General features: G+C 41.8%; 1 protein-coding gene across 9 annotated transcripts in view; it reads left to right on the forward strand.

The window, feature by feature from the left end:
• RUNX2 (RUNX family transcription factor 2) overlaps positions 1-23,532 on the forward strand; it is a 344,141-nt gene that overhangs the window by 102,935 nt on the left and 217,674 nt on the right. For all 9 annotated transcript variants that reach the window (XM_060403664.1, XM_060403659.1, XM_042237136.2 and 6 more), the window contains one exon: positions 4,544-4,648. In XM_060403664.1, the coding sequence (XP_060259647.1) occupies positions 4,544-4,648 (105 nt within the window). The remainder of the gene's footprint in view (positions 1-4,543; positions 4,649-23,532) is intronic.

The raw sequence follows: 23,532 nt of genomic DNA on the forward strand, positions 1-23,532 counted from the left end.
CTCGGTTACTGTGCAGGCCTACTGTACAATTCAAATTTCTTTTTTTCTTGTAAGAAGAGAAATTTGAACATGATGTATCTTCTGAACCTATATCTATCTTCTGAAGGCATCTTTCTTCTAATGTAACATTACTTTGTTGAATTTTAGTGTTTAAAAGACCAGGCGCTATACATCATTTTACAGATACAAACTAGAGTTTTCATTTATCTTGCTTTTGTATGATATAGATGCTGCATAACTTTTCTCTGATCAGTTTGAGTAGAAACTATGGCAAAGTGATAGTGTACTTTGTAAACCCTCAACATATTTATTTAAGAAACTTCAAAGGGAAACAAAGGGTGTGCACTGTTTTACTATATTGGCTTTCTGAGTTTTGGCTGGTTTCCCAAATAGCAATTTTTATATTAAAAAAAAAAAAAAAGACAGACTTAACTGCTTGCAGACTTTTCACGCATGGAAGATGAAGAAAGCTTCTTTTGATGAAGTGTAATTATGTCCAAACAGAGCTGACCCCCTCCCCCTATATTTCTTATGATCTTAACTGAAGAAAGTAGGATTTTTCCTTTGAAGCAGCCGGGACTTGGTGGAGGATCTGAAATGCCACAGTCTGCTGCCAGAGGCAGGATGGAGAAATTGGTCCAGACTTGTCTTCGAGACTTAGATTGGGGGTGGGGGGAGCGAGTGGAGAGAGAAAGAAAAATTGATGTATCACTAATAATAGATTTTTAAATCAGGACATTAATATTATATGAAAGGACACAGTAATATCAAGCTGAAATGAAGAGGGGAAAAAGGACAGAGAATATTGATGAGATACTACCCTTTGAAAAGAAAAAATGGGTCAGTTCTTCAGTGGCAGGAAATCCTTTAACCTGCCTGTGTACCTGACCTGCTTCTAACAGTCCCTTTCCAGCTTCCTCTTTGATTTTCACACTTCTTTATTTCTCTCAAGTTTTAAAGTCTGGGTCAACAAGATGCTGCCATTGTATTCGCTGCCCAGCTATTTACATTTTCTATTTTCGGTAGCATTAAAAAATGAAAAACCAGCAAGTTCCTCAAATGCTACATTTTTTCATGGGTAGAAAGATACACTCTCAGGAATTAGAAAAACTGTTTTCGATTTATAAAGCAGTAACATGGCTACTTACTCTGGCATCATGGGTTATCCGAGGACCACAGCTTTTCGAAGTGCTTTGGAATACGAGTAGAGCATCCGTGAAACTTGCATTCAGTGCAGAGTGGCTTACGTTTTTAAATTGTCTTTTCACTTTTTCTCTGTTATATTTTAAGCCAAGTATGGAAAGTGACTTCGGTCTTTAAGTTTTCTTGGTGTGCTTCCTCACTTTTGATGTCAAGCGAGTTGCTTTTAATTTACAAGCACTTCTAAACACCGGTAGTGTGCAGAGCATGGTACTTTGTCAATTCTGGATACAATCTGTGCTTATAGTCTTAACTTTCCCCACTATTTCTGACAGCCCCTCGGGCTAGGTTAGAATTGTCTTTCAATGACAGGTCCTATGTGTATCTCAGAAAATATATGACTTGAGGACATAATGCAAAACTAGTCCCTAGATGAAGCTAAGGATGCTACAATGAGTTGTCTAACGATTGCTAGCTCCCTAAGTAAGAGCTGCATTTTTTATCACTTATGGAGAGTAGTAAACAATGGGATTTGGATTTTTTTTTTAATTTAAAGGAGGAAATCATGAATACTCATGTAAACATTTGACTTCAGAAATGTATCACTGTTTATAGGGACGAGAGCAAATGACCCAGTTGGGTGATAGTTTCTGGAACCATTAGGTTCACGTTCCTTCTGAAGGGGCAATAAGAAGTGGGAGGAACCGCCTTGTCTTTTGTTTTAGTTGTTAAAGTACATCTTGATTCTTAGGATTTGATTTTAGAAGACTTCAGTCAGACTTTCATATTGGTTTCCTTTCTCTCAGACCCAACTCTTTTTAAAATGAAGTCTTTATAGAAAGTCAGTTCTGATGTGAACATTGGATGGTGAATTTTATATTTCACCTTCTTTTGTTCCTATGTGAGGTGTTTCTATGAATTGTGGAGAAGCATCAGTGCATTTTAATATCCAGAGTACATTGTGAAAGTCTCAAACAGCGGTGTTCTCAGAAGTGTTTTAGGTAAATTCACGGGCACTGTCTCTTGCAGTTATTAAGAGTCATTAAGGACAACTGAGACGTGTACATCCTTGGTTTATGAAGATTCGTGCCATGGATGACAACTGTCTTCTAAGCACCGCTCTTGAAGCACTGTTAGAAACACAGTCCTGGCTCACAGGCCATTGATCCAACCCAGAATGGATTTTTTTTTTTTTTATTATGGTTTAATGCAAATTAACTTTCAATCTAGGAGTTCAGCCCATTCACTCCTCCAGATCTTCCCATTGTTTTAAGGTCCTAATCTGGATCCAGTGACTTCCTATTTGACTTTCTAATCTCCATTTCTGTAGGCTTTCAGTTTTCTGTGAGTAGTTCAGACTCCTGGCTGCCTTATTCTTCTGGTTAGTCTTAATGTTTATAATAAATCCTTTCTTCCCTAACCAGACAATTAAATTTCTTAAATCCATATAACATTCAATATATAATGGATAAAATACAGAATATCAGTGACGCTTTAAAGATAGATGATTTCATCATTCTGGCTGACATACTTCATTAGTAGATTTATATTTGTTTCTTGGTCTGATAGAGCTGTTTGGGACACGTAGCAATAAATTACCTATTAGTTTCTAAAAATCTTCTCTAACAAAGTCAAAAAGAAGAGCATTAATTTTAGGGTCTGGAAGACTTGGTTTCAGATCCTGATTTTTTTCCACTTATTAGTTGTGTGGTTAAATTAGTAAGATTCTCTGAGCTTCGGTTTCCTTATTTGTGAAATGAGGGTGATAAACCTGAGTGGGTAAGATTAAATGAGATAATGTGTATGAAGTGACTGGCACTTCACTGGTTTCTAATCAATATTCATTTTCGTCATATTTCCCTCCCCCTCCCTTTCTCTCTTCCCTGCTGCTCCCGCCCCCCTCCCCCCTTCCCCCTCCCCCCTTCCCCCTTCCCCCTCCCCCCTTCCCCCTCCCCCCTTCCCCCTCCCCCCTTCCCCCCCCAGCCCCTCCCCGTACCTTCTTGGCCTCAGGGTAGCCAAAGAGACTTAAAACTATATATGCCTAGCAACAAATGATATGTGTCTTAAACATATTTTAGGAACTTACATGGTCTGGGTTGAAAAGAAAACCCATTCACTGGAGTTGACAGCCAAAGGCCTGTTCTACATTAAGCCTCCTCTACAACCTGTCCCATATTAAGCTTTGAAAAGATTGCATTAAACTCTGTGTTGCTACATATTGTTTAAGATTTGTGTTTTGATTTCATACCCTCTGCTTTCAGTAAAGGGAAAAACAGTCTTTGACCAAAAAAAAAAAAAAGGCAAAAGGAAAGGAGCTTTTCAAAGCTCTGTCCCAGGAGCAGGCTAAATGAATTCTCTGGCCTGAGATTGCTGAATGTTTTATTGAGTCACTGCTTCACGCCCACCTTTTCCTGTCTTGTAACAGTTTGCAGTTTTGACTATCTGACATGACTAACCGTCGCAAATCTAACTGATTACAACTGTCAGTGAGTCTGGGTAGCAGAGTCTGGTATCTTCTTCTGGAGAAAGCAAACAGCCAGATCTGCACCCAAACTTTTCCCCATCATTTTTGCCATCCTTCGCCCTTCCAGCCCCCCACCCCAACTTCATCACCGTTTTTTAGCTCATTAATTTGAAACATCAAATGTACTTTTTCAGTGAAGCACAACCTCTGCTGAAAGCAAGCATTCATATTTACACTGGGAGATGTCATGTACATTTACCAAAAATAAGTTACTGTCAGGGAGTCATTTCAAGATGGCTCTTAGATGAGGAGGTATGTTAGGGAAGGGGTGGGCAGGGAGGAGAAAAACTTTGTTCCAGTAATGATGAAATCATCATACCACAGGCACATTAAGGCCAGGACGGGAGACACTGGCTCCTGTTAAAATGATTCCCATAAGAATCTTACTCTTTCATCTTCTCATTGTAGTGCAGTTAAGCAAATGAAATGCTAAAGCCATGTGAAGTCAATAGCATAATCAACAGTGATTTAGTATTGTTCTCTCACGGGGTCATGACCTAATCCTAAATAAAGACTTCTAAAATTGTCTGCTTGGATGTGTTCCTGATGTTGTAGAAAAACTGAAAGCAGAGAGAACCCTCTTCAAGTGGTCCAGAGTTTTTGTTTGCATTAGAGCTCTTGCTACTGAGCAACTCTTTTTTGAAATTGGAGCCTCCCTGTACAAGACTGCCATGAAGATGAGGATTTTAGTGCTCATGAGCTTAGTAACTCCCTAAAGTGGCCATCAGAGGGTTTCTCATTAGAGTAAGGAGTCTTGACCCTTGTCCGTGTTTGGTTACTTCTTCCGAGATGCTTAAGTGCAATGTAGACATTATTACTGCCATTATATCAATACTGTCTTTTTATATTCACTGTGGATTTCCCCTTTTCTATCTGCAGGCAAGAGTTTCACCTTGACCATAACTGTCTTCACAAATCCTCCCCAAGTAGCCACCTATCACAGAGCTATTAAAGTCACAGTGGATGGACCCCGGGAACCCAGAAGTAAGTGCTTGCCTTCCTATTGGAAATGGGAATAGAATTTGTGGAGACCCTGTGAGGAATTTATCCAAGATAAATTAGTGCTACTTTCACCTGAAGAGTTACTTTGCCAAGTTTGCTATCTGCATATGTTTTTACGAGGGGCAATTAGATCTTCACAGTTAGTGGAAAATCAAATTACACTTTTCACCTTTGCCTCAAAATTGCTAAGCCCAACATAACTTTGTGAATTTCCGTTACTGTAAGTTTTTTTGCTAAAAAAATTCTGCTCATCCACTGGACACAATAGATGAGGCAGAACAGACCCACGAGAGCTGAGGAAGAAAACAATAAACTGCAAAATCCTGAGCTTAGTCAAAAAGCTTTTGCGTGTGTTTCCCATGGTCTAAGAATGTGTTTTAACTTTTTAACTCGCCCACTCAGTTCCCTTTATAGAGAGCACACTGCTTAATTACAAAGAATTTATTTGCAAATGATAACTTGCTTGATTGTTACAACACTGTTGTTTGCTCATGTTCTAGTAATTGCCATAGATAGTTTCTTTAGCAGATAGAGTCAAGCCAGGTTTAAATCCTCCTTGGTTTTTCTGTCTCCTGGGACATCTGGAAGGTTGAACCAGCATCATTTGAAGGCAGTGCCCATCATCCATTTGGGCTAATATGCATTTTCCTCTTAAATCTAAATTAAAACAGGTTTGCTCCCCCCTCCACCCCTAAAACTGATTTGAACATACTTACCAGAGCCGAATTTAAATATGTTTAAGGATTAAAGATTATTTGATATATACAAACTTAAAAATTCCGTGCCAATGGAAACATCATACAGAACTCCGCCTTTGATGAGTGAATCCACTGGAGATGTAGCCATTGTGTTCGGAGAGTTTAATTTGGCTTGTGGTGGAGGGACAGCTGGCAGAAATCTTTGTTATATAATGATACACCTGCCAAGACAATGGCATAGCTTTTCTGCTCCTAAATCGAGAGCAAAGGGCTGGTGAAGTTTTGCCTCCCTTCTGCCCCTGGGGCCGCCTGTCCTTGACCCATGGGAAGACGTGTTGCCTTCCGCTCCTCTCGCACGGTCTCTTCTCACGAAGGCTGACTGCTCAGCCAAGCTAGGGAGGTTTCCTGCCTGAAAAGTCAGTCTTTGAGGTTCTTCTTTTCTCCTTCTTGCATGTGTATGGCGTTCTTCTAGGTTTCTCAGCAATGAGAGCGCTGGCTCTGTCTGCTCAGGTTAGGAGTGTCCTGTTAGGCGGTGGCCACACACACATCTCTGGCTGCCCCGTCTCTGGTCCTCAGGGTCAGCAGTCACGCAGTGCAGGTGAGTGGATCAGCCTAGGGCTATCTGGCCTGATTTCGGATTTTTGCCTGACTTTTCTGGACCACTCTCCATCTGGAACGATGGTTTAGGATGGAAGACATCTAACATTTTCTCTGATTAGCCCCCGAGTTCCTGAAAAGGCAGGGACATCCCTCTTAATAATGCACCAAGCAGGATGGTAGTCTTTTCATGTTTAACACGACTAATACTTATCTTGTAAAGATGTTTCCTGCTGATCTCAGCTGCTTTTCTCAGTTCTTGGAAAAACCATCATTGTGTGTGTGTGTATGTCTCTCTCTCTGTGTATATCTCCAGATGCTCACAAGCTGATGCTCAGACTTGATGGTTGGGAGAGGAAGCAGGGGAAGGTGGGTGCTGCCTCATTCTGAAAGTGGTGACAAAAAGAAGGAGGTAGAATAGCTTTGGGAGAGTCACTTCTCTTTCAATCAAGGGTAGTATCACCTCATTCCCAGGAGGCCATTGGCAGAATGAACAGTTGCTAGGCTCAGTCCCTGTAAAGACAGAGAACTAGTATTGTAAATTAAAATAAAGTAAAAAAAAAAAAGGACAGAGAACTGCTCTGAAAGCAGTGAGAGTTAGGGATAGAGCAGCTAGTATGCATGTGACCTGAGTTTAGGCTTTTGATGCTGCTGAAGGTGCTGGGGAGAAGCAGATATAGAAATCGGGTGGCGGACCACTGCTCTTGATCTGCTCACAAACCAAAAATATCTGTGGAGATGCGATGTCGTTTCTCTGACATCACAAGGTGACTGGCCAAACTCAGTGTCTGGCTGTGTCTGGTATCAGTAACGTTTTAATCCTACAGCCTGTATTCTCGGTCTGGGGTTATTTCCTTCTGCCCTGCTCTTGGCTGTCTGAGCATTGAATGTTTTGTAAGTAAAACCCTCTTCTCAATATTGTTCTTTAGTTTTGAGACTCCCAGGTGTGGAAAATGCCCAAGATTTTAAATTTCCTTCAACTGTGAGTTGAAGGCTTTTAATTGATAGGTGTGTGTATAATGTTAAATGAAGACTCCTCTAGAACATGAGTTGGCAGACTTTTTTTTGTAGCGTGCCGGATAGAAAATGATTTCAACTCTCTGGGTCCTATGATATCTGCCACAGGGACTTAACTCTACCAATGTAGCTCAGAAGCAGCCTTCAACAATACATAAACAGATGGTAGTGGCTGCATATCAATAAAACTTTATTTACAAAAATAGGTTGGGGGTGGTCAGATTTGGCACACAAGTTGTGGTTTGCCAACCACTGCTCTAGACTTCTTCAAAGTGGCTTATTTTCTCAACCGTTAACAGAGAAGAGCTTTAGGAAAAGGCTTTCCTGAGGGGAGAAAAAAGACAGTGAATTCAATTGTTTTAGCATCTTCTCCCACAAAATTTTAATTCTGTAAGTAATGGTTGTCATTGAAAGACTGTACGTCTGTTTCTTACTGCGAAAGTTTGAAGGGATTGAGTATTTTTGCTCTCTTGGTCCTGTTAATGGAATTTCACTCCTTCTTTAGAAGATACAGTATAAGTTGGAAAGACTACTTTGGGCAGATGAGCTGTTTGTACAAGGACAGGTTCCAGGTTAACTGGTTGGGTCTTTACTCAGCAACAGGACAGTGATTAAGGGTGTGGGCTTTTGCATCAGGCTGTCTGGATTGAAAGCCTGGGATGCCGCCATTCACCAGTTGTGTGGTGATAGGCAAGTTACCTAAGTTCTCTTGGCCTCAGTTTCCTCCTCTGTTAAAGTGAGAAAAATAATTAATAATAAAGTGAGAAGACTAATAATAGTATCTTCCTCATCCATTGCTGCAAAGATGTTAAGTGATGTCGTGTATCTAAAATGCACAGCCCAGGGACTGTCGGGCAGTAAGTGCTCAGTAAGCATGAGCTATTATTACATCAGTTTCAGCGTCAGAAGTTTGCTGTAGTTTTTGCTTAGAGTACACTTCCAGGAAATAGATACCATCTAGCTTCTGTTCTCTCGGGTAATTTTTTTTTTCTTGCAGATGGCTTTACTAATTTCTGCTTATTAGTAAATGACACTAATAAGTGTTATAAATTGTGCTGGAGCAGGTATTCATGCTGCCTGGGGACAGCTGGGCAGAACTGATGATAAACAGCTTGTTCGCAGCAAAGTCCAAGAGAGGATGCGAGGGCACTGATGCCGCCCTCGGAGGCCCCACTTATCAGCCCATCTGCCAAGGCTTGCTTTTCACTCAAAAAATCAGAAAGGTTTCATCCTTCTATGTTTTCTGTCTCTGGCAGCTGAACGGGTACTGTCACATCACAAACAACTCCTCCTCTTAATATACACATCTGGGGCTGGCAGTTGGACGAACTTCATAAGAGCGCATGATCATCACTCATTACAAGATTAAAAAGTACCCCATGGCATCATTGATGTTTTTTAACTTTGATCTTTTGCAGTTGTGATTCATCTCAGTTATAAAACTTCCCTTTAAAGGAACACAGCCGATGACTTATTAGAACCTTCATCTTAAGTAGCGTAAACATGAGAACGGTACACATCTTTACAAAATGCCATTTATTTTCTCTGCCGGCTTATCAGTTTAAGACATGACATCATACTTAAGATCCCAAATTTGTCAGCCTTGTGTTTAGGCAAGGCATTTTGACCTTCTGTTGGCAAGTTAGCTCTGAAGAGGTACTGCCGTATGTTCACCAGCAGAAGTCAGTGGAGCAGCAGCCGCTCCAGTAATGCGTTTGGATGCCCAACTCATTCAAACATCAGCTTCTATTAGGATCTTTTGTTCCATGCATGCAGTCGCTTCCAACTGCAGTCCTTTTGAAAGAACTTGTCCAGGAAGGTGAAATCTTGCTCAGTGGTGTCATATTCTACTGTTGCGGTTCTGAGTTAAGGAGGAAGAGTGATGGAAGGTATTATTGGCTGTGCAGAGGATGGAACAAGTAAATCACCCTGCACAGTCGGAAGTCTTTCTGTTCTCTTGCTGCTCCGTCAGGTATCTATTGCTAAATAACAAGCCATCCCCAAACACAGTGGCTTAAAATAGCCACCAGGGAATTCCCTGGTGGTCCAGTGGTTAGCCCTCTGTGCCTCTACTGCAGGAAGCCCAAGTCTGATCCCTGGTCAAGGAACCAAGATCCCGAAAGCTTCCTGGTGCAGAAAAAAGTAAAAAAAAAAAAAAAAAGAAAGAAAGAAAAGAAAGAAATAGCCACCAGTTTATTATTTCTCACAACTCTGTGGGTTGACTGGGGTTCATCTGGATGGGTTGTCTATGGTCTTTCTTGCAGTAAGATGGCAGCTGGTGCTGGAACATCCTGATGGTCTTAGGCCCTCGTCTGGTCCCTTCATGGGGTGACTGGAAGGTTACACTCAGCAGGAAGGAGGCGACAACTGGGCCTTTCTCTCTCTCCTGTAGTTCCAGAGCCTCACCTTCTCCATGTGGCCTTTTCTATCGGAGTCTGACTTCTTACGTAGCAGCTCAGGGTTCCTTTGGGTGCAAAAGTGGGAACTTTCAGGCCTTTCTAAGGCTTCTTAAGGCTCAGAATTGGAGTAGAGTCACTTCTTACATATTCTATTGGTTAAAACAAGATACATGTGCAGCCTGGGCTTGAGGGGAAAAAAATCTTGCAAGATGAATGATGGGGATGGTGGCTCGCTGGATCACCAATGTCACCTACTTCCATAAGTGCTTATATCGGAAATATCATTGCTGCCACAGGAGAAATGATTTTTTGAGGTACCATTTCCTGAAAAGTCTTCTGACTTTTTATTCTGGAAGACATCTGAAGTTCTTCAAGGTCACTCCAATTTCCAGTGCTAGTAGCTTCACTCTGAATTAAACCAGTTTGGTAATTACCAGATGAATGAGGGGTGGGTGATACCTTGTGGCGCTTGGTATCAGCAGGTCAACAGCAAGTCAAGTCAGATCAGTCCTCTTATGGGAGAAGAATATTAGATATTTGAACATAAAGAGGTTATTTGCCTTGCTTGGCAGCTGGGCAAATCTGTAGCCAAAGTATCTTCAGTTCAGTTCAGTCGCTCAGTCGTGTCCGACTCTTTGTGACCCCATGAATCACAGCACACCAGGCCTCCCTGTCCATCACCAACTCCCAGAGTTCACTCAGACTCACATCCATTGAGTCAGTGATGCCATCCAGCCATCTCATCCTCTGTCATCCCCTTCTCCTCCTGCCCCCAATCCCTCCCAGCATCAGAGTCTTTTCCAATGAGTCAACTCTTTGCATGAGGTGGCCAAAGTACTGGAGCTTCAGCTTTAGCATCATTCCTTCCAAAGAAATCCCAGGGCTGATCTCCTTCAGAATGGACTGGTTGAATCTCCTTGCAGTCCAAGGGACTCTCAAGAGTCTTCTCCAACACCACAGTTCAAAAGCATCAATCCTTCAGCGCTCAGCTTTCTTCATAGTCCAACTCTCACATCCATACACGACCACAGGAAAAACCATAGCCTTGACTAGACGGACCTTAGTCGGCAAAGGAATGTCTCTGCTTTTGAATATGCTATCTAGGTTGGTCATAACTTTTCTTCCAAGGAGTAAGCGTCTTTTAATTTCATGGCTGCAGCCACCATCTGCAGTGATTTTGGAGCCCCCCAAAATAAAGTCTGACACTGTTTCCACTCTTTCCCCATCTATTTCCCATGAAGTGATGGGACCGGATGCCACGATCTTCGTTTTCTGAATGTTGAGCTTTAAGCCAACTTTTTCACTCTCCTCTTTCACTTTCATCAAGAGGCTTTTTAGTTCCTCTTCACTTTCTGCCATAAGGGTGGTGTCATCTGCATATCTGAGGTTATTGAGATTTCTCCTGGCAATCTTGATTCCAGCTTGTGTTTATTCCAGTCCAGCATTTCTCATGATGTAGTCTGCATAGAAGTTAAATAAGCAGGGTGACAATATGCAGCCTTGACGTACTCCTTTTCCTATTTGGAACCAGTCTGTTGTTCCATGTCCAGTTCTAACTTGCTTCCTGACCTGCATACAGATTTCTCAAGAGGCAGGTCAGGTGGTCTATGGATCCTCAGATGAACAAGCCTGGTGGTTTTATGCTCTCTATCACTCAGCTTAACAAATTCTCCCTTGCCAGTACACCTGCAAATCTGATTCCTAATGCACATGAATGGGTTTATAAGAGCTTCCATGTGCTATGCCCCAGGGAAGTAAATCATAGTTACCCTCCAGGAGAGACCAAAGCCATCATCTGTATCTTTGCTACTGGGACACTTTTGGTCAGTGCTGGCCACCTACCCGTCCTGAGCTGGGGAGAAGGGGAAAGCCCTGCCTTTTCTTTCCCACGATCTGGCTCCTTTCCTGCAGGCTTGGAGTGCATGGCTGCAGCACTGCTCTGCTTAACTCCTTTTATGACTTCAGCAGGGCTAGTGCTTAGGGGATGGAGAACCTCTCTGGGTGTGCAGGATGTCCTGTGTGTTTCAGGGCTGTCTCAGCGCTCTGCTTCACCAACTTGTCAGGCTTATGTCCTGCAGCGAAACTGTTTTCTTTTCCTGCTTGCTTCTTGTCACCTGTGCCCAGTTCATTGCACATTTTTAATTCTTTAGAGAACATTTTATTATTATTATTCTGTTTTCAGAGGTTTTACCTTATAAACTGAACATTTAAGACAGACTTAAATAAAACAGTGATCTGGGCCCTGAAGCATCTCATTTTTCTCCCATGCTGTTCCACCCAGTTCTTTTAAAAAAATTTGTTTTTAATGAATATTAAAAATTTCCATAAAGACTCTTTTTGTTCAAGTTTAAAATACTGTTGTTGTTCACTGTTCTTTAGTTGCTCAGTTGTGTCCGACTCTTTGCGACCCTGTGGACTGCAGCATGCCAGGTTTCCCTGTCCTTCACCATCTTCCAGATTTTGTTCAAGCTCATGTCCGTTGAGTCAGTGATGCCATCCAACCATCTCATCCTCTGTTGCCCTCTTCTCCTTCTCCTGTCAGTGTTTCCCAGCATCAGGGTCTTTTCTAAAGAGTCTGCTGTTCATATCAGGTGACTGAAGTATTGGAGTTTCAGCTTCAGCATCAGTCCTTCCAGTGAATGTTCAGTTTAAAATATATCTTTCATTTATTTGTTTAATTTTTGTCCATACCCTGCAGCATGTGGGCTCTTACTTCCCTGATGGGGGGTCAAAAGCATACCCTCTGCATTGGACGGTGAAGTCTTAACCACTGGACCACCAGGCCAGTCGCCCTCTCCGGTTCTCCAGCCCCAGAAAGGGTGGCAAGAATCATGGTCTTGGCATTCACTATTCCTCTTTGCAGATGGTGTCGGTGGCAGCTGGCTTTTATCCTCCACTGCTCTTCACCCTGGTTGAGTGTAGGAACAGACTTTTAATGGTGCCTGGCCCATGATCTTTGCTTATTTATCAGTGGTGGATGCTGATATAGAGCTTGGTCAGATGTGAAAAAGGACGGGAAACATGTGAAGTGTGTTGGATGAAGGGACAGCAAAATTGTTTTAAAGCTGTTTGATTTGTCTGGACACAGTTTGTATGTTCACATTCTTGCTGTTTGTATAGACAATTTGAGAAATGCTTGATAAGCCTCGTACCACATCCCTGATGCCACAGGCCTGAATTTTAGTCTCTGGTTGGAAGTGTTAGTTAAAAAAAAAAAAAACCCTTAACATTTTTTAAATGCGAAAACAATTTTTTTATTGAATGAAAGATTCTTTAAATTCTATAGGGCTTTATGATTTTCAAATGTTTCACATACATGATGTTTTTTAAAGACTTTTTTTTTAATGTGGACCACTTTTTAAAGTCTTTGTTGCATTTGTTACACTATTACTTCTGTTTTATGCTTTGATATTTTGGCCACCAGGCATATGGGATCTTAGATCCCCAACCAGGGATTGAACACACACCCCCTGCATTGGAAGGTGAAGTCTTAACCACTGGACCACCAGGGTGGTCCCTACACATGGTTTTTTATTGTCCCATAATAACCCCTTTTATTCCCCCCTTACCCTGCATGGCCCCTCCCCGCTTCCTTCTTCCCACTGGTAACCACTAGTTTGCTTTGTGTATCTGTGAGTCTGCTTCTTTTTTGTTTTATTCACTAGTCTGTTGTATTTTTTAGATTCCACATATAAATGATAGCACATAGTATCTTTCTTTCTGTGTCTGACTGACTTCACGTTGCATGATGCCCTCCACTGCGAAAACGCCCTCCACTTCTTGACTTGAGACTTCCTGTGGTTCTTCCCTGACTCTGAAGTGCCCAAGGAGTGGCAGTGAGGGGTCCATGCCACATTTTGATATTTACAAGGCAGCAACCACAAGCAGCAGTTTGATGGTCATAAATATGTATCTTTTGGTCACTAAGATCCAAACCATCATTGACCACCTTTGACTTAAGAGAATAATCACCGTTAAAAAAAACTGTTCCCTTTCCCCTTTTCCTTAAGGAGGATGGTGAGGGAGTCAGAAGCGCTGGTGGAAGTCAAGTCTGGTGGTTGGTGGAATGTACTCTTGAGAGGAGCAGTTTTAAATCTCTTGCAGTACTTTTTTTTTTTTTTTTTGCTGTTGACTGACTGTCAGGAGCTGGGAAGATGGCCAAGAAGGAAATGACACATCGAGAGGCATTCTGTGTTGTGCAATATTCTGTGGAACTGATGCAAGGCTATATGGCCTGTTTACACATTCCTTCACTCGCAGACTGCAGGGCAGTAATTGAATTCAGCAGCACATGGCATGCTGCAGCAAGGAGCCAGGCCTTCACATCCTTTCATGGCAAATTATCGCAGCCGTTAAAACATGCTCGTGTCCCTCCTTTGCACTCTCCCCTGGCTTCTTAGTTCTGAATGTACTTTCTCACTGTATGGGACGCGTGTTCACAAGCAGCATGGCTTTCCCAGGTAGAGCTCCCTGTCCGCAGACACAGTTCCCATTGATATATTTACTTCTCACTAAATATAGCAAGCAGCCTGGCAGGTTTTCAAGCTCTATGTGCTCTCAAAACACACCGATTGGACCCAGTGTGTCACCAGCTTATAATCTCACTGGAAGTCAGAAGTCATTCATTCTTAAAACAGTGCTAAATACTTAAGAGAGAGAAAAAATATTTTTTTTGCTTTATTTTATAAAAAATAAATTTTCCTTCCTGAGAGAAAGAATTTCCAATAGATCACTGAACTACTTCTATTTTGTTTATACTATAGCATTTGCTTCAGGAAGGGCTGGACCAGAGGAAGATAGGGAATACTTGAGAATGACAGAGAAAAAAAGATTCGTCATGTTGCTCTTCATATTCATGCTTGTTCCTACCTAGCATGCTATAGGATACTTTTATAATGTCAGCTAACATCATAGTCTTGTCATAGACCTGTCTTTAGTCTTCATATAAAATCTCTGAAGTTTTTATTTAGGCAAACGTGGAAAATAATTGCTCACTCTTTCGAGAAACTCTTGGAAATTAAGCCAGTGCATAAAAAGTACATAAATCAGCAGTATTAATTCAAGGTCATATGCAGAAGACTGTATTTGGGATGTGGTGCTTAAGTATTAATTGCAAAGGAAGAGCTCCCTGTTCCTCTCGAAATTTCTCTGCTGCTGTGCTTTGGTGGTGGGACTCTGCTTGCAGACAAAAGTACTTCATTAAAATTCAGGAGTATGGCTTATGTCCAGACTCCTCTAAGAAAGGTAACTCAGATTTAAACTTACATTAAGATAAAAAATAAGTCATCTCGAATCCTTTATTGGCAGGAGGCTTGGGAAGATGAAGGGAGAATGATCAACCAAGTCCTTGTACTAAACGTAAACACAGAGTCAGGTGGGCAGGCCGGGCCTTTGCTGGCCTTGAAGGCAGTCATTGCCAAGTTTAAGTGTTGCAGTTTTGCTGCAGGTCAGCCCTAGCAGTGTGGATTCCTGATGTCAGGTCTGATGTAGGATTCTACAGTCTCATGGTGTGAAGTTTTGGGTTTTATATTTCCATATTTACCCCCTTTGCCAATATTTCCCTTTTATAGAGTAGCTCTCATAGAGTTTTGTTCTAGATACGTGCTGACTCTTTCCTCTCCTGGTTAGCAAATTATCATTCAATTTCTGATTTTCTTTTAATTATCATTATTACTATTTTAATGTATCTATTTGTCTCAGTGAAATTCATTATAATCTCTGTCCGCGTCAGATAATAGAAGAACCTTACTATACTTTTTTTTTTTAAAGATAATTTTTATTGGAGTATTGTTGCTTTATCAGTTTCTGCTGTACAGCAAAGTGAATCAGTAAAGTGAAGTATTAGGACTGTAGCCCGCCAGGCTCCTCTGTCCATGGAATTCTCCAGGCAAGAATACTGGAGTGGGTTGCCATTCCCTTCTCCAGGGGATCTTCCTGACCCAGGGACTGAACCTAGATCTCCTGCATTGCAAGCAGATTCTTTACCATCTGAGCTCCTGGGGGAGAGATAGAATCAAACTTATGGTTACCAAAGGGGAAGGGGAAGGGATAAATTAGGAGTTTGGGATTAGCTTGTGCACACTATTATATATAAAATAGATTAAACAGCAAGGACTGACTGTATAGCACAGGGAACTATGTCTTTCAATAACCTATAATGGAAAGGAATCTGAAAAAGAATAAATATTGATCTATCTATATATCTGTTATACACAGATCTATATTATATATATCAATACCTATTATATATCTATATCTATTACATATCTATATAGAAATATATCATAATAGATAATATATATCTATATAAAACTATATTCTATATCTAATATATCTGTCACGTGATGTATATATTCTTTCTCAGATCCTTTTCCATTATACATTATTGCAAGATACTGAGTATAGTTCCCTCTGCTATCCAGTAGGTCCTTGTTGTTTAATCTATTTTATATGTGTAGTAGTGTGCACAGGTTAATCCCAGACTCGTCCCTTTCCCTTTGGTAACTGTAAGTTTGATTCCGTCTCTTCTCATGTTGTTGTCTGATATTTTTATCTTTGTTTTATGCTTCCTGAATTAGTCATCTTCAGTACTGAAACTGTTTATTTCATATTTGCCTGTATGTTTATCAGTTTATTTGCTCACCATTCCTTCCTACACGTGGGTCCTTCCTTCTGGATTTAGTTTTCTTGATGTCTGTTCTTTTGTAGTTCTTCCAGTGAGAACCTGTTCAGGGTAGACCCAGTTTTTGTTCCTAAAATGTCAGCAGTTGTGGCCACTGGCTGCCCGTTTGGTGTGGTGTGAGAGGCACCCTGTGGAGAGTCCAGCTGCTCTGGGGGCTGGGGAGCCACACTCCCAGCCATTCTTTGGGCTGAGACTTTCAGGCGGCCGTGATCAAACTAGTGGAGTAGCACGCTTAAGGGAGTGGGACCCAGGACTTCCATGGATGATGGATGAGGGAAAGAGGGGTGCTCTGAAAAGTCCAGGGCCAGTGAAGGGAGGGGTGGTGGGAAGAAATGTTCCTGCAGACAGAAGGGGCGAAGACAGAGGAAAGGGGTATTTAGGGAGACAAAACTCAACCTTCAACTTCCCTGTTTCCTCATGGTCAGGCCCTTATGGTGCTTTGTAACTTTCTATCCAAATTTATGGTAACAAGCTCCGCCATTGCACTTGACTCTCTGAGGTCATCTGACTGCTGCTCATTGAACAACCAGAGCAGCACTTCTTAGATGTTGTATCCACCCATTTTCTGTCATTTTAGTGAGAGTATAGCATTCAGAACCAGAAGATGCTTCATTTACCAAAAGATGGTGAATCAGTCATTAAATGAAGCAGGGGAGAAAACAGATGTGAGGACTAGAGGGGCATGGTTTAAGAGAGCTGGGTTCACACTCTTGGGAAGAACTCTCTGTAGGCAAAGTGGATGAAGGGCCTCCAATGTCAGTTCTGTGCAACTCTCATCAAAGTGGCTGGTGGGGAAGAGGTCAGCTGACACTCACGCAAGCTGGCACTTTCCGCCTTTCCAGGAACCCTTGCACTCTATATATACCTTGTGTGACATGCATCTTCTCGTCCCGTACCTTCTTGACGTTAATTCTCATGAGCTACAACTTGTGTGACAATGCTAGCATGTATTTTGCTAGGCAAAGCTCAGAGTGATTTAACCTGGACTCTATGCCTTCTTAGGGCTGGCCCTGAAAATTATTCATAGAAAAACATGAGCCCTTCAGAGAGATTATGAAGGTCCTGAAACACTGTTACACCGGAAGTGAAGAGAAATATAGATGTGTTAAAAAAAAAAAAAAGAGTGATTGTGAAGTCTAGGTTACTAATTCTAGAGCTTTGGTTTCTGTTTCACCTCCTCACCATTCACTCTATTCTACAAAAACAAGTTACAGTGTTGTTTGCTCCATGAGGGCTGTTTCAGAGCAGCGTAATGGGGAATTCATCTGTAGGTATAGTTTGTGTGGAAGCTGTGGATTCAGTTATGGTTGAGGGAGCGAGAGGACTTGAAAGGTCCTCTTCTGAGATCTCAGTGCCATCTTAGTGACCCTAGGCAGATCCCTACATTGCTCTCCAGTTCAGTTTCTTCATCCTTTCAGTGGAAGTAGACATGAAGACAGCTTCAGAGTAGCTGGGAGTAACTTGCAAGGAACGATCATAAACTACTTGGCACACATGAAGGGCAACTTAAATACCAAATAGTAATTATATAGCGCCTTTCTGCCAAGGAGTTCCAGAGGCTTAGACATTACCTCACTGGTTCTCTTTATATCCCTTTGAGGAATACATTATGCCTTTTACAGGTGGGTAAACTGAGGCATGGGCACTTGAAAACTCATTTGCTGCATGTCGGTCTCCGAGTCAGCAGATGATTTATGGAGGTGGGCAAGGAGCCCAGGTCTCTTCCTGTTTGGTTATTCACTGCTCAGACTCCCTGGTGCTTTGTCATTAAAGTTGTGGAGCTCCTGGTACCGTGCCCAGGATATTCTTGATTGATGCTCTGAAGTAGTGTTACCTGAGAGGCAAGCCTGGTGATGCGGCAGCCTTACTATGTAGTAAAAAAGTCCCAAGGTATAGCCTCATACACAGAAGACATGTATATGAAATCTGTGTGTGTGCGTATAGTCAATATATATGTTTGTGAAATGAATCGTGAATTCATTAAGATGAAAGTTCACCAGAGCTTAAAACATTGAATTCTATGAGATGAACACAAATTTTGTAGGTTAACCCTCAGTAGAATCTCACTTTGAATACCACCAAAATAAAGCTCATTAAACCTTAAAAAAAAAAAAAAAAAGGGCTTCCCTGGTAGATCAGATGGTAAAGAATCTGCCTGCAATGCAGGAGACCTGGGTTCTATCCCTGGGTCAGGAAGATCCCCTGGAGAAGGGAATAGCTACCTACTCTAGTATTCTTGCCTGGAGAATTCCATAGACAGAGTAGCCTGGCAGATTACAGTCTATGGGGTTGAAAAGAGTCAGATACAACTTAGTGACTAACACACAAACACATAACCTTAAAAAAAAATCACTCAACTAGAAAATACAGACAAGGCCTTGGAGGAAAAGTTAGAGAATAAAAATTAATCAAAAGAAGGAAATGTAAAAAATGTCCATAATCCCATCTCCAAAGATTTCCACTGCCAATGATAGCCTGAATATTAATAAATAATATTCATCATTCATTAAATTTCATAGAAGTTAAATGCTAGTGCTTCTGTGAAGGGATCAGCCATGAAGACGTAGCACCAGAAAGATGATGGAATACTACAAGAAGTGTGACTGTGTTGACGCTGAAAGGAGAGAGAATTACTGGAAATGAGATTAATTACTTTAAGGAGCAGAAGGAAGACAGTGGGACTGACCACAGTTTCCAGTTTTTGAATGTCTTGGAAGAGGCAGCAGTTTTCTCTCTGTTGGGGGTCTTTGGTCCTGGCTTTGCCTGAATGATTAACTAGATAGACATGAGAAGGGCCCCTTCCTCCCACCACCGTGTCTCACCACTACATGTACCACTCCTGAAATACCACCCCCGTTTGTAACAGCTGACAGAGCCTTTTAAACCACAATTAGAGATGTTTATTCCTGCTGGTTTTATTGAGATATAGTGGACACCCAGCACTGAATGCCTACAAGGTCTACAGCATAATGGTTTGACTTACTATGTCATGAAATGATTACTGCAGTAAGTTTAGTCAACATCCATTATTTCTTGTTGTTATTGTTCAGTTGCTCAGTCCTGTCCAACTCTTTGCAACCCCATGAACTACAGCACGCCAGGCTTCCCTGTCCTTCACCATCTCCCAGAGCTTGCTCAAACTCATGTCCATTGAGTCAGAGATGCCATCCAACCATCTCATCCTCTGTCGTCCCCTTCTCCTTCTGCCTTCAGTCTTTCCCAGCATCAGGGTCTTTTCCAATTAAAAATTCAAGAAATAGAAAAATGTTTTTTTCCTGGTGATGAGATCTCTTAGGATTTGCTTTCTCAACCACTTTCATAGATCACATATAACGATGTTAATTATATCACTCATGTTGTATGCTACGTCCTGGTACGTATTTATCTTATAACTGGATGTCTCCACCTTTGTAAAACATTTTTTTTCCAGCTTTTTAAAGAGAGCTTAAGAATAGCCTATCTTATTTAATTTACTTTTTTATTTTTGGCTGCACCCTACACGATCTTAGTTCCCCGACCAGGGATCGAACCCACATCCCCTGCATTGGAAGCGTACAGTCTTAACCATTGGACTGCCAGGGAAGTCCCCTGGAAGTCTGTACCTTTTACTACCGTCGTGCAATCCCCCTCCCCCCAGATATATTTTTAAATGTAAATATTTCCAGCAGTGGAGATATTGATTCCTTCAAAAATCAAATGTGTACCATTAGCCAGGTTCCAGGCATACAAAGCAGAGCAGACGTGACCCCACCTTTGAGGAGCCTCCATTCTACGTGCCAGACAGAAAGAAATGGGCAAATGAACTTTTATCTGTAATTGCATCTAATTGCAAGTTGTGACAGTTCTGTAAAGGGAACTGATCTAGTAGTAAGGAAGGATCGGGAGCCTGTTCTCGAGTGTTCTGGAAGGGACACAGCTTCAGAGCAGATACGTGAAGGTGAAACAAAGCCAGCTCTAGGAAGAGTGGAGAAGAGGCTTCAAGGCAAAGGGTGCTGGAGATTCTTTTCTGAGTTAAGACTTTGAGGACAGGACCTTCATAGATGTTATCAGTAAAACATAGCGTATTTTAAGACATTTTTCGGTTAACAACTTGGTTTAAATAAGCATATCTGATTAGGTAGATACTCATTGTGTAACAGGATCATTTGGGGAAGGTGGATTGAGAAAGGCTGTGAAGAGCTCTGGTGAGGAAGAAAGAGTGGGAATAAACACTGGTTCCCAAAGAACACGTTTTCTTTAAAGAAGGAACTGTAGGAGCAGGTTTGCACCAAAACGAACCCAAACAAAGCAGTAGGTTTCCTATTTGAGTACATCCTGTGGGGTGTGTGTAATGCACAAAAGTCCTGGGCTTTTGGAGACGGCGAGAAGCAATTCCAAAGGTGAGCTGGGTTTCAAGACATAAGAGCAACATGGAAAACGTAAGAATGTTTAGCGAAAAGCATTGATGATGATTAAAGGATTGTAAAATTGAACCTATAAGGATAAGTTGAAAGACTTGGGATTATTTAGCTTCAAGAAGAGGAGACTAAAAAATGACTTAATAACAGACTTCGAAATTATGAGGAGTTATTAAGCTGTGTATGGTGACCAGCTGTTTTGTTTCTGGCATAGAGACGGCGTAGGTTTTCACTGAAGCATAATAGATTTAGGTTAGATTTAAAGAAGAACTTCTGGACTCTAAGAACTGTTAAATAGGACAGGTCACCGAAGGCTGAGGACTTTGACTGGAGGCCTTCTCCTTCAAACCCCTTCCCTCTTCGTGATTCTCTGCGTGTTTATCAAGTGCAACAAAGTGCCACCTTTCTGCTTTTAAAATCAAAGTCATGATTTCTGTTTCCCATTATAATTCTGAAGCTCAGAGTCACAGAGGTTTGTAGACATAAATGATGAGGGTAATTTGTCTTGCTTCAATGGCCATTAGAATCTTTAATTGAGAAAAATATGACGAAAAAGAGGAACAGATCTGCCACATGGCAAAAACAAAAATTGTTCTTGATAATCACAAGAGACGCATGATTAAGAATTTGGGGCCGCGTGAGGGTGAGATCGTTTTATCCTTAGAAAAACTCAGGTTTGTTTGACTTGTATATGCCAGATTCAGAAGGTAGAGTTCTAGGAGGTCGATTCATTTTCCTCTGTTCCCTCCCTACTGGGAGAAGTTAAAAACATTTCCAGGTGACCCCGAAGTTCATATAACCTGTAGCTCAAGAGACGCAATCCGAAAATCACCCTCAAGGAATTTATCGGCGCGGAGAAGGAAGGAGAGGGGAAATAGGCAGGATTTATTTCTGAAAACAGAAACCTTCATGCATTTAAAAGCTGGCAGAGCAGGGGAGAAGTCGAGCAGAGCGAATCTGAGAAGGGCTGACTGTGTACGCCGTTGCTTTCCACGGTGGAGCTGGGGTTGCAGGGGAGCCAAGAGTCCCACTTCCTGGGTTAAGCTTTCTCAAGGAAGCCAAGTGTCAGGGTTTTCATTTTAAAATGTATTTCTGAATCCACTCTTTCACTGATTAAATACCTGTCTGAGCAACTTTTGTAATAATAAATTAACCCACCTGCAGATGGTTGGATTCAAGCATTGATGCAACGGTGAAAAAACAAAGCTCACACACATAGTGTTCTCAGATGGGTTCTTTGTTTTGAGCTAAGTGGATATAATTTTCTCTAAAGGAACAGAAATAATCAAAGAGACCAAAGAAACAGACTTTGAGACAGGTGACGCGACTGGGAAGAAGGTTAGGTGGGTGTGGTGCTAAGCTAGAGGAAAGGAAAAATACTCAGAAAACATATTTTTCTTTCCTCCCAAAATAACTTGCGCTCCTTGGTTCATTAAGTACTTTTAGACCCTTGAACCACTACACTTGACCTTTCCAAGGCATCGCTGCCCATTGGAGAGCCACCCACAGCCCGCGGTTGGGTCAGAAGTCACAACTCGTTTCCTTTTACTGGCCTCTTTTCTTCCTTGTCTGTGATATTTTCTTAGTGGCTTTGGCACTTTGGAACTTGATTGAGTTATTTTTGTGATTTCTACATTTGGGTGTCCCTCACGCCCTGATAATTTATTTTCAAAACCCTATTCTGAGGGTTTTTAAAACCGACAGCTGTCTTTTCCATAGGAAAAGGGGACCTAAAGGGGGTCGGTGGCCCTTCTTTTCTGCTCTCGAAGCCCAGGGTTGCCTAGTGGGAAGGAAAAGCAACTGACAAGAGGTTTGGTTTACTCCTATTGTGAAAAGGAGTGCTCTTCTGAATCCTTCTTTGTTAGGGGAAAAGTCTCTTCATTATACATATGTGGGCAGTGGAAGGGCATTTGTTCTTTATTTTCTGTGATAGTTTTGAAATACTGTGAACTGGGGCTGACTATATTTCCCCAGGGATTAAGCTGATTGTGTTGGTTTAGCTGAAGCAGCAGAAGACCCATTGGTGTGTCCACAGAAACTATATGGCTGTCTGTCCTTTTGTGAGTTTCTTTCTTCCCTGAGGACTTGACTTAATACTTGTGAACCAACCTCCCCTTCCTTTAGGAAAGCTGTGATAGAGACAGACTGAGAGCTTTCAGTGGTCAGTTCTTCGTAGAACCCAGTGCTTCTTAGTACCCAGACGTGATTGAACCTGTGCCCCCTGTAATCCTGGAAGCACAGAGTCTTAACCAAAGGACTGCCAGGGAAGTCCTGTGGCCTCCTTTTACTCTATGCTGTGTTGATTCTATATACTGTGAGCTTTGAGGCCACAGTTCCTTGGTGGAGCCAAGTATCTGGAAAACCCAAAATAAGACACGTGCCTTTCCTCGTTGCTCTCATCCAGTCCAGCTAGGAGTTGTACTGGGGATTCGATTTGACAGTAGTTGGTCTGTCACATACTGGCCCAGTGCTGGCGTGCAAACAGAAGTCAGTACTAGAATAGGACGCGATGTAGCTGCACCGACCGTCCGTTTTTTGCTGTGGGTCCACCTTCTCCCATCAGTGACAGCTCAGGAGGAGCTCTTATGTGGTGGGGACTCACCACTTCTGCTTCTCTTTTGTTGGGGGAACTGAAATAGAATAGAAATTTGCAACGGAATTGGAAGAAATCTGACACTGAAAGATGAGATGTCGCTTTTGCAGCATGAGATTTGTGGCACACACTGACCAGAGGAAGGAAATCTGATGATCTAGATAGATGCCTCTGGTTGTTATCACTTTTGCTGTGTGCCTCTCAGCTAGGCACTCAATAGGATGAGCCAAATACATTGGTAAATAAAAACTTTTACGGGGGATGGGGGAGAGCCTTGAGTTTGAAGGAACAGGTGGCATTTCTGGCTCATTTATATACATCTCCTTTCATTCTTTTTGAAAAGGTAATAATTTGCACCAAAAATATATTGGAAGCCAACTTTTTTTTTTTTTGCTACTACAGAGAGCTTCTGAAGGCAAACTAGAGGCAAGCACTATTTCTAGTTCTATCCCTGATACTGTCTGACCAGTTCTGGGAGTGGAT

This window comes from Ovis aries, chromosome 20, assembly GCF_016772045.2.
Source record: "Ovis aries strain OAR_USU_Benz2616 breed Rambouillet chromosome 20, ARS-UI_Ramb_v3.0, whole genome shotgun sequence".
NCBI classification, from domain to species: Eukaryota; Metazoa; Chordata; class Mammalia; order Artiodactyla; family Bovidae; genus Ovis; species Ovis aries.